This window comes from Nicotiana tabacum, chromosome 22, assembly GCF_000715075.1.
Source record: "Nicotiana tabacum cultivar K326 chromosome 22, ASM71507v2, whole genome shotgun sequence".
Lineage (NCBI taxonomy): Eukaryota > Viridiplantae > Streptophyta > Magnoliopsida > Solanales > Solanaceae > Nicotiana > Nicotiana tabacum.
In genome coordinates, this window is record NC_134101.1 from 130,157,413 (window position 1) to 130,172,275 (window position 14,863).

The 14,863-nt window shown below is 37.0% G+C and overlaps 1 protein-coding gene across 1 annotated transcript; it reads right to left on the reverse strand.

Moving 5' to 3' along the window:
• Nucleotides 1-1,499: 1,499 nt before the first annotated feature.
• LOC107830813 (ubiquitin carboxyl-terminal hydrolase 24) lies at nucleotides 1,500-8,958 on the reverse strand. Its single transcript, XM_016658464.2, has 6 exons — nucleotides 8,535-8,958; nucleotides 6,404-7,242; nucleotides 5,985-6,229; nucleotides 4,670-4,812; nucleotides 2,685-2,861; nucleotides 1,500-2,006 (listed from the first exon to the last, which is right to left on the reverse strand). Exons 1-6 carry the CDS (start codon nucleotides 8,547-8,549, stop codon nucleotides 1,818-1,820), a joined length of 1,608 nt encoding a protein of 535 aa, XP_016513950.1. The 5' UTR covers nucleotides 8,550-8,958; the 3' UTR covers nucleotides 1,500-1,817.
• Between the last annotated feature and the right edge of the window lie 5,905 nt (nucleotides 8,959-14,863).

The following is a 14,863-nucleotide window of genomic DNA, read 5'->3' on the forward strand; positions in this document are numbered from 1 at the left end:
AGAAAGTATGCCTTTTTTGGGGGACAGACTACCAAGGAAAATATGACACATAAATTAGGACCGAGGGAATAGTAAATTTTTAAATTACTAAATTATAGAAAATTATCTGTTGTGTAAGAAAAACTGTGCAAAAGTCAAACTCTTAGTTATATTTATATATATGTTGTAAAAAGTGAGAGTGGTTGAGATTGAAAGTAGCTCTTAATTTGTTTATGTAATTGGTATAGTAAAACTATCATTTAATAGTATGTGTTTTAAGAATACGTTGACAAACAGTTACAGATGGAGTTATTAATTGTAATATAATGCAGGTAATATCCAAATAAGTTGACTTATTTTGCAGGGGTGATGTAATGAAAAAATGATATCAAATTAAGATAATCCACCTCTTATAAAAGAATGCCGCAAATAAATTCTTCAAATTTCACAGTAGGCAGCAAAGATCTAAAACTGCTTCATTAAACTAATCATTCTATGCAGATGTAATGGAATGACCATTTCTTTGGACTGATTTCGAAGGATACTACTACACTATTTAGAATAGGGTTTAAGTTATATACAGTATGTTTTAACCATTTTTACCAGGTTATCAAAATAGGCATGCTTATCATAGAAATTTAGCTGCGACTACCTAATAAGTAATCTACAACAACAACAACAACCCAGTGTAATCCCACAAGTGGGGTCTGGGGAGGGTAATATGTACGCAGACCTTACCTCTACCCCGAGGGGCAGAGAGGCTGTTTCCAGGAGACCCTCGGCTCAAAGAGGCAACAAGAGACACTATATTAGTACTATCAATAGACTCATAATAAAACAACATAAAGTACCATAAAATCCATAACATAACATAAATACCATAAAAAACAAAGTAACAGCAATATAAGAGATATAGGAAATACGAGAAAGATGTAAGGTATTAATACACAGGAGATAAAGCCCATCATCAGTAGTTGATCAATAGCATCCTAAGACTACTTCCTAACTGGCTAGTCTCACTCTAGTGCGCTGTAACAAAGACATCACAATTTCCCTAACCTACCACCTTAATGCTCGAGTAAAACATAATTGTTGCCATTGTCAGTCAGTTAATCTTGAGTCATGCATTGTCCTATACAAGCACAACTTAATTTAAAGTTGAATTCGTTTTGGTACTCAGTTCTATTTCTTCTTTTATACGTTCGTCTACTTGAAATGCTTACAAGGGGCAAAATAGTTAAAAGTCAATTACAAGGATATATTTACAGTGAAGCTAATATTTTGCAAACAAAACAAAACGATTATGATTCCATTCCTCAATATTAGACAAGTAGGACTTATTCTTGTTTTACATGCAGGGTCGACAATATCAACTTGTTTCCACAATATCAACTTGGAACACCATATATAGGTGCCTACTTTCTGCTGCTTGCTTGGCTATTCCATTTCATTCTTAATTCCAGAAAAAGCTATGCTTCTATATAAACTTAAGTAAAGAGAAACTCGAATATCAAAGAGTATAAAGAAATATCTCGACCTCATTCTCATTACACAAGAGTCAAATTTTCCTAATATAATGAATCAAAGATCAAAAAAGGAAGACTAGGAAAGGAACACCTCCAAACAAAACTGGTAACAGAATTTCCATACATTTACCACATGCCCCGGATGCCAATGGATGTTTCATTTCCCTGATGACCATGTAAATGAAAACACAATAGTGACTATCTAACACAATGGAGCGACAGTAGTGCAGATGCATGAGGTGTGGCAATGTCCAATGACTTCAGAATGTCTTCTCTCACGCTCGGTTACCTGATTGGATTAAGACGTGTTGCCTATGCTTGTTTATAGAATAGAACATAAGCTTGATCGTGCAGCACTCTATTAATGGTAACAGCAGTAACAGAGGCATCATCAAATCGCAACCACTTCCCACTCTGGTTGCGACAATCGGCAGTATAATGCCCCTTAGAAGCTTCCCTCCCATGATGGGTTATTGTGGAAACAAGTTGATATTGTCGACCCTGCATGTAAAACAACAAACAAAAGTTTCACCTCACGTAAATCCATGGAAATCATGCCATAGTAGAAGAATGTGTTGTGTTGCTTCCTACATAATTCGTACAAAAAGGTGATGATTTTTTATTTTTGGACCCAAGGGGACGTCAATATGCTCTGTTGAGAAGGTTTCTGACTTATGATGCATTTCCCCACTTCAGTAAATGACGACACTTAATTCGCCATGTGAGTTAGCAGTATGATCTGTCCAATTTTGCTCTATAGATATCTATGACTTCCAAAACCCACAAGGGTGTAATATATATTCACATTTAACACTTAACTGAATTAAATGCCTACTATTTGCATAGTAGTCGATATATCAAATTAGTTCACTGAAGGTGAGGTATTTAGACTATAAGGGTTCAAGTACATCAGCTCTTTCGCTTTCGCTTATACTTTCCTTCCTTCCCATGAATGAGACTTTTTCAGATAGACCAAACTTTCGATCAATTTAGTTCAATTACCAAAGATCTTGAAATTGCAATTTGAACAGTTGAATCCATTTCTATCTACAATGACCTTCAAAATATTCCTTATAACACTATAAAATCGCAACCAGAATTATAAAATCAAAAATTAAATTATTTCCCCCTGATTGGGATAGAGGGTTAACAAAGAACTTCATTAAATTTGAATATTACCTCAGTAGTCGAATTAGCAAGTAAATCACGGCTTATCACTAGTTCAGGAGGGAATTGCACCGGTTTAAGCAGTTTAGTACTTCCGTGGCTTCCATAACCGAACCGCTTCAAGTGTAAAATCATCATCTTAGGAAGTGTCTGTATGCTGATGGATTTTCTGGCACTACCTGATCCAGACTGCAAGGAAATAAACTATGTTAGAGGTCAAAAACCAGCTAGTATCCTGCCTTTGATCAGCGATCACAACTACTACGCCTCAATCCCAAACAAGTTAGAATCGGCGATATGAATCCTCGTTTCTTTCTTTAAGCTCAACCGACATCACCATTATTACTAAAATAAAATAAACGTGAAAGTGAAAAATAAGATAAATGTATTATATAAATAACAATAACAACAACATACCCAGTGTAATCCCACAAGTGGGGTCTAGCGAGGGTAATGTGTACACAGTCTTTATCTCTACCTTGTGTAGGTAAAGAGGTTGTTTCCAATAGACCCTCGGCTCGAGGAAAGCAAAGTCACAATAATATAGGAAAGAAACTATGGTAGTGAAGAAGTCATGAAAAAAAACTATAACAACAGCAAGATAATACGAAAATCGAAGCAGGAAGAAAAACATTCATTCATAATAATAATAATAATAATAATAATAATAATAGAAGTTCTCTACCAAGTCTAAAACTCATTCCCAACTAGTAGGTATCACCTATATAGATCTTTCTCTTCCATTATGTCCTATCTTTAGCTAAGTTTGCATTGATTCCAAGGACTTGTAGGTCTTTCGAGACAACTTCTTTCCATGTGATTTTATGTCTACCCTATCCCCTTTTGACACCCTCCTTCACCATAGTTCCACACCTACGGACCGATGCATTTGTAGGTTGATGCAGGACATGACCAAACCATCCGAAGAGACCTCTCATTTTATCCTCATTGCGTGCTACTTGCACTTTCTACTGAATGTCATCATTTTTAATCTGATCAGTGATCACTAAACCAGCAATAACTTCTGAATAATCAACTAAGAGGAAAACGAAGTTAATCCCGATGACAAGTAGAAGGCTGATTCGACACCTAAAAGTTGGAGGAGAGCAGCTATGCAACTAAGGCATCAGATCTTATAAGGTTGAAAGATGCAAAGAAAGATATATTTGCAGTTAGAACTTGTTGTCAAAATATGAATGTAGCCGGGAGAACTGGAAAGGAATGGCCATGGAAAATCCTGTAGCAAAATATGATTGAACCTATAAAACTAGTTTTGGATGGACTATTATGCGTGAAGCTTGTCTAACATAGGAAAATTTGACGTTGCCTATGAGGACTGCACAATGAAAATTCACAACACTTGTTTTTTTAATTTTCGAGTTGCGAGGGACATATGGTAAAGGTTTTTAATAACCATTTCAGGGTTTCAGTTGGTGATGCAAAGAACTTTAAGAATGGCTTTTTGGAGCTGGCATGGGAAAAAGGCTTCAAAACAACTGCAGAATACATGTCTCACAGTCCCAGTCTTCACTTCATGGACTATCTAGAAGAGGAAAGAAACCCCAGATGATTTAAAGGAAAATTTAATCGCCTTCACAGATTGAAGGCTTTTTATCAAACAACCTTATCCTTTTAGTGTAAGTTTCCATTTTGTAGGTGACATACATGAACATTTGGATTTCATAGGCTCCCGAAAAGATATAAGAGGGACAGTTTGACTCCTTACTGTAACTCATAACACTTAGTGCTAAATTGTGAATAATACATTATCAAAGTAAAAACAAAACAGGTTGGTGGCACAAACAATATCCATCAACAGCAAAGTTTCTTAGGGAACTTGTACACTAGAGGCCTCTGAATTGTGACCCATCTAAGATTCAATACAGTTTTATGCAGTAGGTCAACATATTCAATAATTGACATTAGAACTGGACCATTCCCCAACTAAGAGCAGACAGTAAAAACCATAATGTCCAAAAGGTAGCGGAGCAATTTACCTTTCCTATTGTTGTTCTATATTCCTCGAGTGTCTCTGGAGCAGCAAATAGACGGAGAGCATCTTGAATGGTACGAACAGCCTCATGTGAAATATCAAGATGGAGCACGAAAAATGGTTGAACAGTGGCAGAGGCTTTGTTCCCTATAATAAAGTAAATTCAAAATCTTAAACTCAATCTAAATTTAAAAATAGTTGAGACTTGAGAGAACCTCATTGGTCAGACAAATTTCTCTTCCCTACGGAAAATAGATAAAAGACATACTAGCATGAGCACAACATCCAGTTGCTTCACAAACGAGCTATTGCATATATGTCAGATTGGGAACTTGTAATATAGCAAATTTACAGTTTCTGAAACTAAAAGATAATACTGTAGTCTGGTTGCTGGGAAAAAGATAATTTCCTACGATACAGCCAGATTCCAGAAAATACCTTCCTCTGTCGCATTCTATGCGTCCTTTGACAAATTTACAATAAAGGCAGAATTTTTTTTTTGTCATGCAAATAGAAAGTTAATGAGCAATCTATACGTCATGCGCAATCTTTCTGCTAAAATAAAGTCATGAAAAGTAGCAAACGTGAAATTTCTGGGATTTAGAGAGAAACCGAAGCTTCTTACCACTTCTCAAAAGCTGCTTAATTTTGTGTAAAACCTTTTTTTTGTCTTGGAGGGGATATTTAACTTAAACTGATGATCCACACTTCCTTTAACCGTTATCACAGTTGGACCAGGATTCACATGGGCAATCCAAAATGAGAACAACAACAACAACTATTCAGTAAAATCCCACAAAATGGGGTCTGGGGAGGGTAATGTGTACGCAGACCTTACCCCTACCCCGATAGGACAGAGAGGCCGTTTCCGATAGACCCTCGGCTCAGAAAGACGAAAAAAAAAAACAACAAGAAAAGACAATTCATTAGTAACTCCAGTAGAAACCGTAATAGTAACAGAAGAATAAAAACCAAAAGATGAATGACATTCAATAACAGTAACCGGAATCTAAGGTCCGGGGCTAAGATAAACAGCAAGGATAGTGTGGATTCAACATAAACTGCAAGCCATCTAAGATCAACCCTAATCCAACCCCGCCTCACCCCCGGTATGAAGTAAGGAAAGCTCTATTACCCCCTAACTTGCAATCCAAAATGAGAAATTTATGGAAATAACCAATCCCCAATTCTTAGATTTGACTAGTCCTTTTTTTAAAATCAGGTAACACCCCTAGATTTGACTAGTCTTATGCTCTTCATGAGCAGCAGATGATCTTTATATAATAAGCAAATCTACATACTTATAAAAAGCACACTACCTCTTGCTTTAACAACACTTTTCAACTGCCCTCCGAAAATTGCACTTAATTTTGAAGGAACAAAGTCCTGAGTTCTCGTGACTGCAGATTTGTTCTTTGGGCCAACAGTTTCCCATCCCTCATCTTCTTCTGATGAAACAAGTAATGAATTTTTCCCACTTGAACTCGATTGCCCTTCAAGCTTTAGTAATTCACCATGCATCTGATCCATTACAAAACTCAGGAACTCCTGTGCATCTTCTTGTCTGGAAAATTGTTAATAAAAGGAGTTTTGAGATACTTTACAAAGAGTTGACACATTTCTCCAATTTACACTAATCGAGAAATGGTAACCTCAAAGTTGTCACAACAAGTACATTGAAGAAAACCCCAGAAAGAAGACATCTATAACTACTAAACACGTGTAAATAAGTACAGACCTTGGCCTGCCGGAAATGGCTTTAGGCACATCAGGAGTAAATTTCTTCAGAACTGCTTCAAATATTGCTGGGCTGAAGGGCGTACCGACTTCAATACTGGTGGCATCTTTCTTCATTAAATTTGTAGAACCAGGAACAGTAAACTGAGAAAGAAACCCCACAAATGCAGCTAACATTGGATATTCAACCTTGGAAAAACTGTGTATCCTTAGACTTAGCAAAAGCTCAACAAAAGGTGAACATGACAAAAGAGCTTGTAATGTAGCATTAAGGAAGCATAAGTTCCCTGAGTTGATTAAACCGCGAGGTAGTAAGCCTGCAACATCAAGAGGCCCACCAGATACCTCCAGAGGGGCTTGTCCTGAATGTGCACTTTTTGCTGAATTGCTAGTGGGCCCATTCGAATTTCCTTTATTTAATAGTGCACCATCATCTCGTCCAGTTGTGCTATTGTTAATGGTTTTACCCTCATCTTCTGACACACATAAATTGCTAAAGCCGATATTGTGTACCATTGCAGATACTTCATGTCCATTGCCGTAGTAATCATTCTGGACATCTCCATTCTGTTTGATCTCTCTGAGTAAGCTATCTGTCTTTGGTTTCTCATGCCCAGCTTTCGGCTCCTTCATAGTAGAGGAATCTGAGCCTACTTTCTCTTTGGAAGAATCAGGTTGAGAATTGGATACACTGCTGAAACTTCCAAAAGATAACTCAGGCACCAATTTTGAGGAATTAACTAGCACCTTTTCTTCCACGCGCTTATTAGCATCACAACCAGATGGCGGGTTCAGCAATGACTTCGTTTCATCTTCAGTAAATGAACCAAATAAAAATACCTGCAACATCAAGACAAAGGAAACAATCTTGGCTCTATCAGTCTAACCAAAATGAGAGGAAAAGGAAAGGGCAGAATCAGAAGTAGTCAGTAATTTCTTTAAATAATTAAAGTATCACCGAACACAGCACAGCTGTCGAGTAAATTTACAGAAGCTGCAAAAACTAAAGACTGTAATTCTGCCATATCATACCATACCAATAACTTTATCAAGTATCCACCAATCCTTCGGACACATCTAAAGCTCTTAACTATTTTTACAAAGTTAAGAAGTCCAAACCACACTTAACACAATCGCTTGACACGGCTAATGCCAAATCCATGTACCAAAGTCATTTTCAGCCTGCAATTGTAGCAGCTCCTTTGAGTCTTTTACTGCCACCCCCATCAGTTCAAATCCGAGTTAGCCTTCACAAGATTTGTGTAACCACTAATTTATTGACTTAATGCACCTAGCTAAATGCAGGATATCACTGCTCAAAATTCTTCTATTAGGACCAATGAATTTATATTGCACATTGTATAGAAGATTAGTAAAAGTGACCAAATAAAAATAGAACAGGCAAGAATGAACCCTGGTCTTTTCGTACTCCTTGGTAAATAGAATATACCAGCAAAATGCAAGTACCCACAGTAATTGGTCACTACGACAAGCCTGAGATATTCCCAAGTGATCTTATGTAACTTAGCACTGGGCCGCTTCCTACTAGACAAGTATCCATAAAGACAACCATGTGGAGAAAAAAGGAAATTTTTGCGACTCTTTTACTTTGCAGCAAGAAGCCATTCAACCATTAACTAAAATTTTTCTCTAACAGCATATCCATCTGACAGAAATATGGATTTCTTTTTCACTTCCTATGTCATCCACAACAACCACATACCATTAAAACCAAACTAGCAATCAATAATGCACAAATTGATTATTTTTATCAAGAAGTCCGCAACACAAAGAGCATATTCCCAAAAAAAAAATGCACATCATCACAAACAAATTGCTTACAGCCAATAATAACCAGACAATGATAAGCCTATGAACCATCCGAAACTTCTAAAGAATTGATTTTTATCCATAACTCAAAAAAATCAAACATCATAATTCCACTCAATCACCATATATCAGAAACAAAGTGCAGTCTTTACCTTACTCAGGCATCCACAATATGAAGGCCACAAACCACAATATTACAACCACAACTCAAGAACCAATTTTGTCCATAATTCAGAACATTCTAGAATTACCAAAAACCCAACAAAAGCAAAAGAGAAACATCAAGAATCAATAATACACACCTTAGAATCACTCATGCTGTGCAGAGAAGTGTAGGCTGGAACTCAAAAACCACTAAAGCAGACAACTTTATAGGGAACTTATGAAAAATTAGCCTTGTTGCTGCAGACATGAAATAGGAAGAAACAAAGAAACAGAGCATTTAATATTAGCTGAAGTGGATCCGATTATGAACGGGAGAAGCATCGAACAATTCTAATAAACGCAGAATTACGAGACCAACAAGGACAAGGATTGGAATATATAGGGATTTTTGGGACTCTTGGGATTTTGGAGGGTTTTGTTTTTCGTCTGTCCGACTGTCCCTAGTTGTGTGTGTGTTTTTTTTTTAGGTTGTAGGTTTCTTTTGGGGGAAAAGAGGGTGCCGATCTCCTTAAATACGTCGGCTTTTTATACTGAGCAAATTCCAGTTTCTGTATATACCGACCTCTAACTCTTTTTTTTTTTTTTTAACACAAACGATAATATTATACTACTACCACAAATATTACACAGTTCTTACATAGTCCCGTAGGACCATTTCATTGCCAAACTTGGCTAGTTTTTCACAAACACTAATACTAACACACTTTAACTTAAAACTGAAACCCTTCTTGTCCTTTAGCAATTGATGTTCAACAAAATAAGGTGGACGTGCATGATGAACACATCTAGGAACTTTGAAATTCTTCAGTGCTTTCTTTGCCAAGAGGTGGGCTATTTCATTTCCTTCCCTGGAGTTATGCCTCAGGATTGGGTGCTTCAACTGGTGCATTAACAACCTGCATTCCAAAATTAGATTTGAAAGGTTAGGGTTATTTTCATTAAGCATCAATATAGTATTCGTTGAGTCAGTCTCAACTTCGATGTTACGAAGATCAATATGTTTAGCAATATTTAGTCCTTCATGTAGAGCCATTAGCTCGCAATGCATGATTGTGGATGCTCATCCATAAGTTGATCTGTAGTACCCAAAAATCCAGTCACCATTTTTGTTCCTGAAAACTCCACTCAGTCCAGCTTCCAGAGTAGTTTTGGAGAAGGCTCCGTCAATATTGAGTTTGATTGTATTTGCCAGAGGTTTGTTCCAATTGATCTTAACTTGAACCCTGTGCTCCTTAAAAGGGACTCTTTTCTGTAAAGAAATTATATTCCCAGGCTTGTTGGAGGATGACCATGTGACAAACCTTATTACTAAGGTTGTGCAAATTATTGTTGTTTCTATTTTTCCAAATATTCCAAATCGCAAAAGGAAGGATGGTCTTCCAGTTATTTGAGTAGAGACTTGTTTGAATAAAAATATTCTTTAATTTCAAAAGCGAGTGATTTCCATCTTTTAAATAAAGATTTTTTATACCTAATTGTTCCCAACAAGAATTAGTGATAGGGTAGTCGAGGAAGATATGTTCAGCACTTTCCACATTAATTCTACAAATAGTGTAAACCTTATCAATATTCATACCAATGTGGGATAAGTAGGCTCTGCAAGGTATATGATTATGCAAACATTTCCAGAAGAAGAACTTGATTTTGTTTGGGCATTGAAGATCCCAAATTCATTCAAAATCTAGTTTGGGAGGGAAAGAAGGATTGATGAGGGAGTAGCAGGATTTGGTGATGAAAAGACCACTAGAGGTAATACCCAATGTCATAGTATCTTTTTTAGTAAACTTATTAGGTATAAGGGTAGCCATAATATTTTTCATAAGGGTATTAAGAATATAAAAGGAGATATTAGAGAGGTTCCACTTGCCATCAATTATAATATCCTTTATTGGGATATTAAGATCTTTTTTATCAATTGGACTATATAAATTCTTCCTCAGAGAACTCGTGTCATGGATCCAATTTGAAGACCAAATTTTCATATTTTAATTTGAGTGAGGATGCCACAAGATACCATGATTGCAAAAAATTCCATCCCTTAAGGATGAATTGCCAATAAAGGAGGAAGTATTGATTGTTTTTTTATTAGCATATTTATAGGAGATAAGCTTGGTCCAAGGAGTGTTTGAATTTTGTAGTAGTCTCCATGAAAGATCTGTTAGAAGGCAATATTTTTGGAGGAAGTTTTTTGGATACCAAGGTCTCCTTCTTGCTTACTCTTGGTGACGAGATTCTAATTTACTAAATGGAGTTTTTTAGTAGTGTTAGTACTTCCCCAAATGAAATCCCTTTGAATCTTGTCAATTTATTTAAGGATTTTATTAGGAAGATAAGTGTATTGCATGGAGTATGAGGGGATGGAATTTAGAGTGCTAGCAGCTAGAGTTGCACGACCGACTATATTTAGAAATGAGCATTTCCAATGGGACATTTTGCTATGGAGCTTGTTAATTGCGAATTGGAAATCTCTTGGTTTTGGACTATGGTTCAATATTGGGTAGCCTAGGTAGTTTCCAAAATCATGAGTAACTTTCATTCCAAAAAGGTTCGACAAGTACGAGGAGGTTTGTGGAGGACTAAATTTTGGGAGGATAATTTTGGACTTAGTGTAGTTGATTGATAAACCTGATTGGGAGCAGAAAAAATTCATACTAGTCTTAATGCAATGACCAGTTTTTTTGTTTGCCTTACCCATTAGAGTTATATCATCCGCAAATAGGACATGAGAAAAAAACAAGCCTTTTTGAGAGATTTTAATAGGATCCCAATTTAGAATATCTGTTTGGTAATTGATGAGTTTAGATAGTAATTCTATGCAAAGGATGAATATATAAGGTGAAAGGGGGTAACCTTGGCGGATACCCCTACTAGGATTAAAAAATTCAGTAGTTGTCCCGTTAACTAGGATACCCATAGAGTTGGTAGTGATGCAATGCATAATCAACTTACTAATTTTTGGGGGGAAATTATAGAACCTAAGAGTTCTGTAGACAAAAGACCACTCTAGTCTATCGAAAACCTTTTCGAGGTCAATTTTAATAAGCATATCAGGGGTTGTTTTTTTATATTTACGAAGATTATTCATAATCTCTTGGACAATAATTGCATTGTCACTAGCTCTCCTATTTTTAATGAAGCTAGATTGGAGAGGGATAATTAGGTAGGGTAAAAAAGGCTTAATCCTATTTGCAATAATCTTTGTAATAATTTTGTAGGACGTATTTCAAAGACCAATTGGCCTAAAAATTTTCAGGTTGTTTGCATTGGCAAATTTTGGGATTAGGCAAATGTAGGTCTCATTTATATTACCAGGCAAACTTTGAGTAACAAAAAAACTCTACTGAGTTGTGAATGATACCCCAGTATTTTTGATAAAAGAAAGGGTGTATTCCGTCCGGCCTCGGTGCTTTAAAGGGTTTGAATGTAAAAACTGCATTTATGATTTCCTCTTTTATTAAAGCCTTGTCTAGACTTGCAAGATCAATTTTGTTTTGTCTTGAAGAATTCCCTAGGTTGTCTTTCCTATGTGAGGAGGTTTTTGAAGTCATGAAAGCATTCCTAGTGAAGTCTAGGGTATGGCTTAAGATGGAAGGGGGGTTAGTTATCCAATCACCATTGGAGTTTTTAAAAAACATGATAGCACTACGACGCTTACGATTTGAGGCCATAATATGGTAGAACTTTGTATTTGCATCTCCATCATTCAACAAAGAGATTCTTGGTTCGTAATTTCCAAAAGTCTTGCTCCATTTTCAAGATATTATTAAACTCCAATTGAAGCTTAGATTCAAGGTCTTGTAGGAAGAAACTTTTGTGGTAAGCGGGGGAAGGTTTGGATATCATTTAGTCGGGCCAGTATGATTTTTTTCTTTTTGAAGATGTCACCAAAAGTATCGTTTTTCCATTCCACTACCATGTTTTTAAAAGAAGCTTGAGCTTCAGGTAGTCCCTTGTTGGACCAACAATTTTTAACAATGTTGATAAAGTCCGGATGCCTACACCAAATAGTCTCTAGTCTAAACGGTTTATTGGAGAAATTTATATTACTAGGATTTAAAGCTACTAATAACGGGCTATGGTCGGAGTGTGTTCTAGGCAAATGAGTGACCATATCTTTAGGAAAAATAGAAATCCAATCATTAATCACAAAAACTCTGTCTAATCTTTCCATTATAAGACTTCTAGATTTTTTCCTATTATTAGTCCAAGTATATTTAGAACCTTTATAACCTAGGTGTAGGAGGTTACATTTGTTGATACTGTTCCACAGTGTGTTACTTCTTCTACAGTTTATAGGATTCCCTCCAAATTTGTCACAAGCACAAAAAATATCGTTAAAATATCCCCCAAGAAGCCAAGGTTTGGGGTTGTTTAAATGGATTTTTTCTATATTTTCCCAGAGTGTACGTCTATTTCTTAGGGTAGTACTTGCATAAACGGAAGAAAATAACCAAACAGAGTTAAAGGGAGTTACCTCTATGTTGGCATGAATTTCTTGATTTCTCCTAACAAAATCATGCATCTTCACAATGCTAGCATCCCACAGGCTGACCATACCCCCCCGATTGGCCCTCAGTTGGCACTTCGACCATATTTGTGAAGGGAAAATCATTAAGAAGGGTTGTATGATTTTCCATTCGAGTTTCTAACAAGGTAACCATGCAAGGTTTGTGAGTATCAACCATCTCCCTAAAGTTGACACGAAAATTTTCATTGTTGCCACCACGAATATTCCAAATGATAACACTAGCAGGCATATACATTATTAATACATGGTTGTTGATTGGGTTGCTCTCCATTCTTACCTAGAGCGCTAGATTCCTTCTCATGGAAGGAACTAGTATCATTGCATGGCTTCCAACAGTGGGATCCTGAGGGGGTCTGATATCCATTGAGAACTGGTACAATGGTGGAGGGCAATTGAATACATATCTCTTCTCTTGCATTTCCTGAAGAGATAGACCTTTACATCGTTTAGACTTGAGAATTCTATTATCTCTTCCGCCCTAGTAAGTTGATTTCTTCTACATTCTCTACTGGAGGCTCTACGTGTTCTTGCACATTGGAATTCACTGCTTGTGGAGGTGGGTTGTTTGCTGGTGGAGCTGTTTGGGCTTGGTTCTGTTGAAAATGGGGGGGCTGCTGCCCATGGCATGAATATTGAGTTCAAGTTTTGAATCTCCCCTGGGGGAAAGAATGGGAGATCCAGGTTCATGTTCTGGGGTTGTAGCGGGTTGAAGTGATGGGGGAGATTCCACTGGTTCCTCATGGCTTGAGCTTGCTGAGCATTCAAGTTGGGTGCCAAAGGTTGAAATATATTGTTCAACCATACATAGTTGTGATAGTTGCTCATGGCCATGTGCATTCCCTCGCTGACAAGTAGTTCTAGGAAGTTATCACAGTGTCTTGGCCATCTAGTATCATGTTGAATGATACTGCATGACTCATGAGTGCCTGTTCTATCCACGAAAGGGGTTGATGATCTTGAGGGAGTGGTGGTTGGATGAAGAACACTGTTTGGTTTCCCTGAGGGTTGTTCACATTTGGGGGTGGGTTTGCTATTGAGTGAGCTCTTTGATGTCTTAGAATTTGGACAAGACTGTACCTCCTTCTTTAAGCTAGTGGGATTCTTGGCATTTTGATTGTTTAGGGGGTGATTTATATTTGTTATGGTGTGTTACATAGAGGGAGATAGAAGGGTTTCGGTAGTAGTTTGGCTATCTAGGGTGCCAATGATGAATCTATTTGCATGCTTTCTTTGCATGCAAGAGAATAGATTTTAAGGGGATTTGGTGCATCAGAAGGGATAGGCACATGGTGTCTGTTATTGGCCATTTGGCTAGGGGTAGGGGCATGCGGGACAAGTGTTATGGGGTCAGTTCTCTTGCCATGCAGCGGTTAGTGGGGTTATTTGTAATTAGAAAAGGATTAGGAGTAAGTTTATCAGAAAGATTGTTTAAAGGATTTTGGGTAATATTGATATTAGTAGTCGTGTTATCTATTATACTTTGATTAGAAGCGTTACTAAGAGTTTGCATGTTGTTTCTAATGGTGACCTCCATATCAGCCACGTTGTTACTAGAAGAACTAGGTAAGGACACGTTAATGACACCATTTAACTTAGGAGAATTATTAGGGCTTTGTAAATAATTTTCCTTTATTTTTATTTCTGTGGGCGGACTAACCAAGGTGAAAAATTTGTTGTTGCAGTCCACTAGGTTTTCTAGAAAAGAATGGCAATCATTTGTTATAGGTTTACTGCCATTTCCTGATTGAGTGTTAATGGGATATACTTGGTAATAGGGGAACGGGAGGGATACTTACCTGGTATTGGATGTAAAGATCTTGCTTGGATACCTGGGTTTTGATATCTTTCAGAATTTCTCCCATTGGTCCTTTTCTTCTTAGGAAACTTAACCGTTTGCCATGCTAGCTCATTTACTACCTTGTCGTTGTTCATCTCATC

Bases quoted from the DNA above. Each gene is read 5' to 3' on its own strand.
- LOC107830813 (XM_016658464.2), bottom strand. The intron at 6,230-6,403 runs GTCTGTACTTAT...ACAATTTTCCAG, and splicing joins GCCATTTCCGGCAGGCCAAG to ACAAGAAGATGCACAGGAGT. The intron at 4,813-5,984 runs GTAGTGTGCTTT...ACTTTATTATAG, and splicing joins AAGTGTTGTTAAAGCAAGAG to GGAACAAAGCCTCTGCCACT.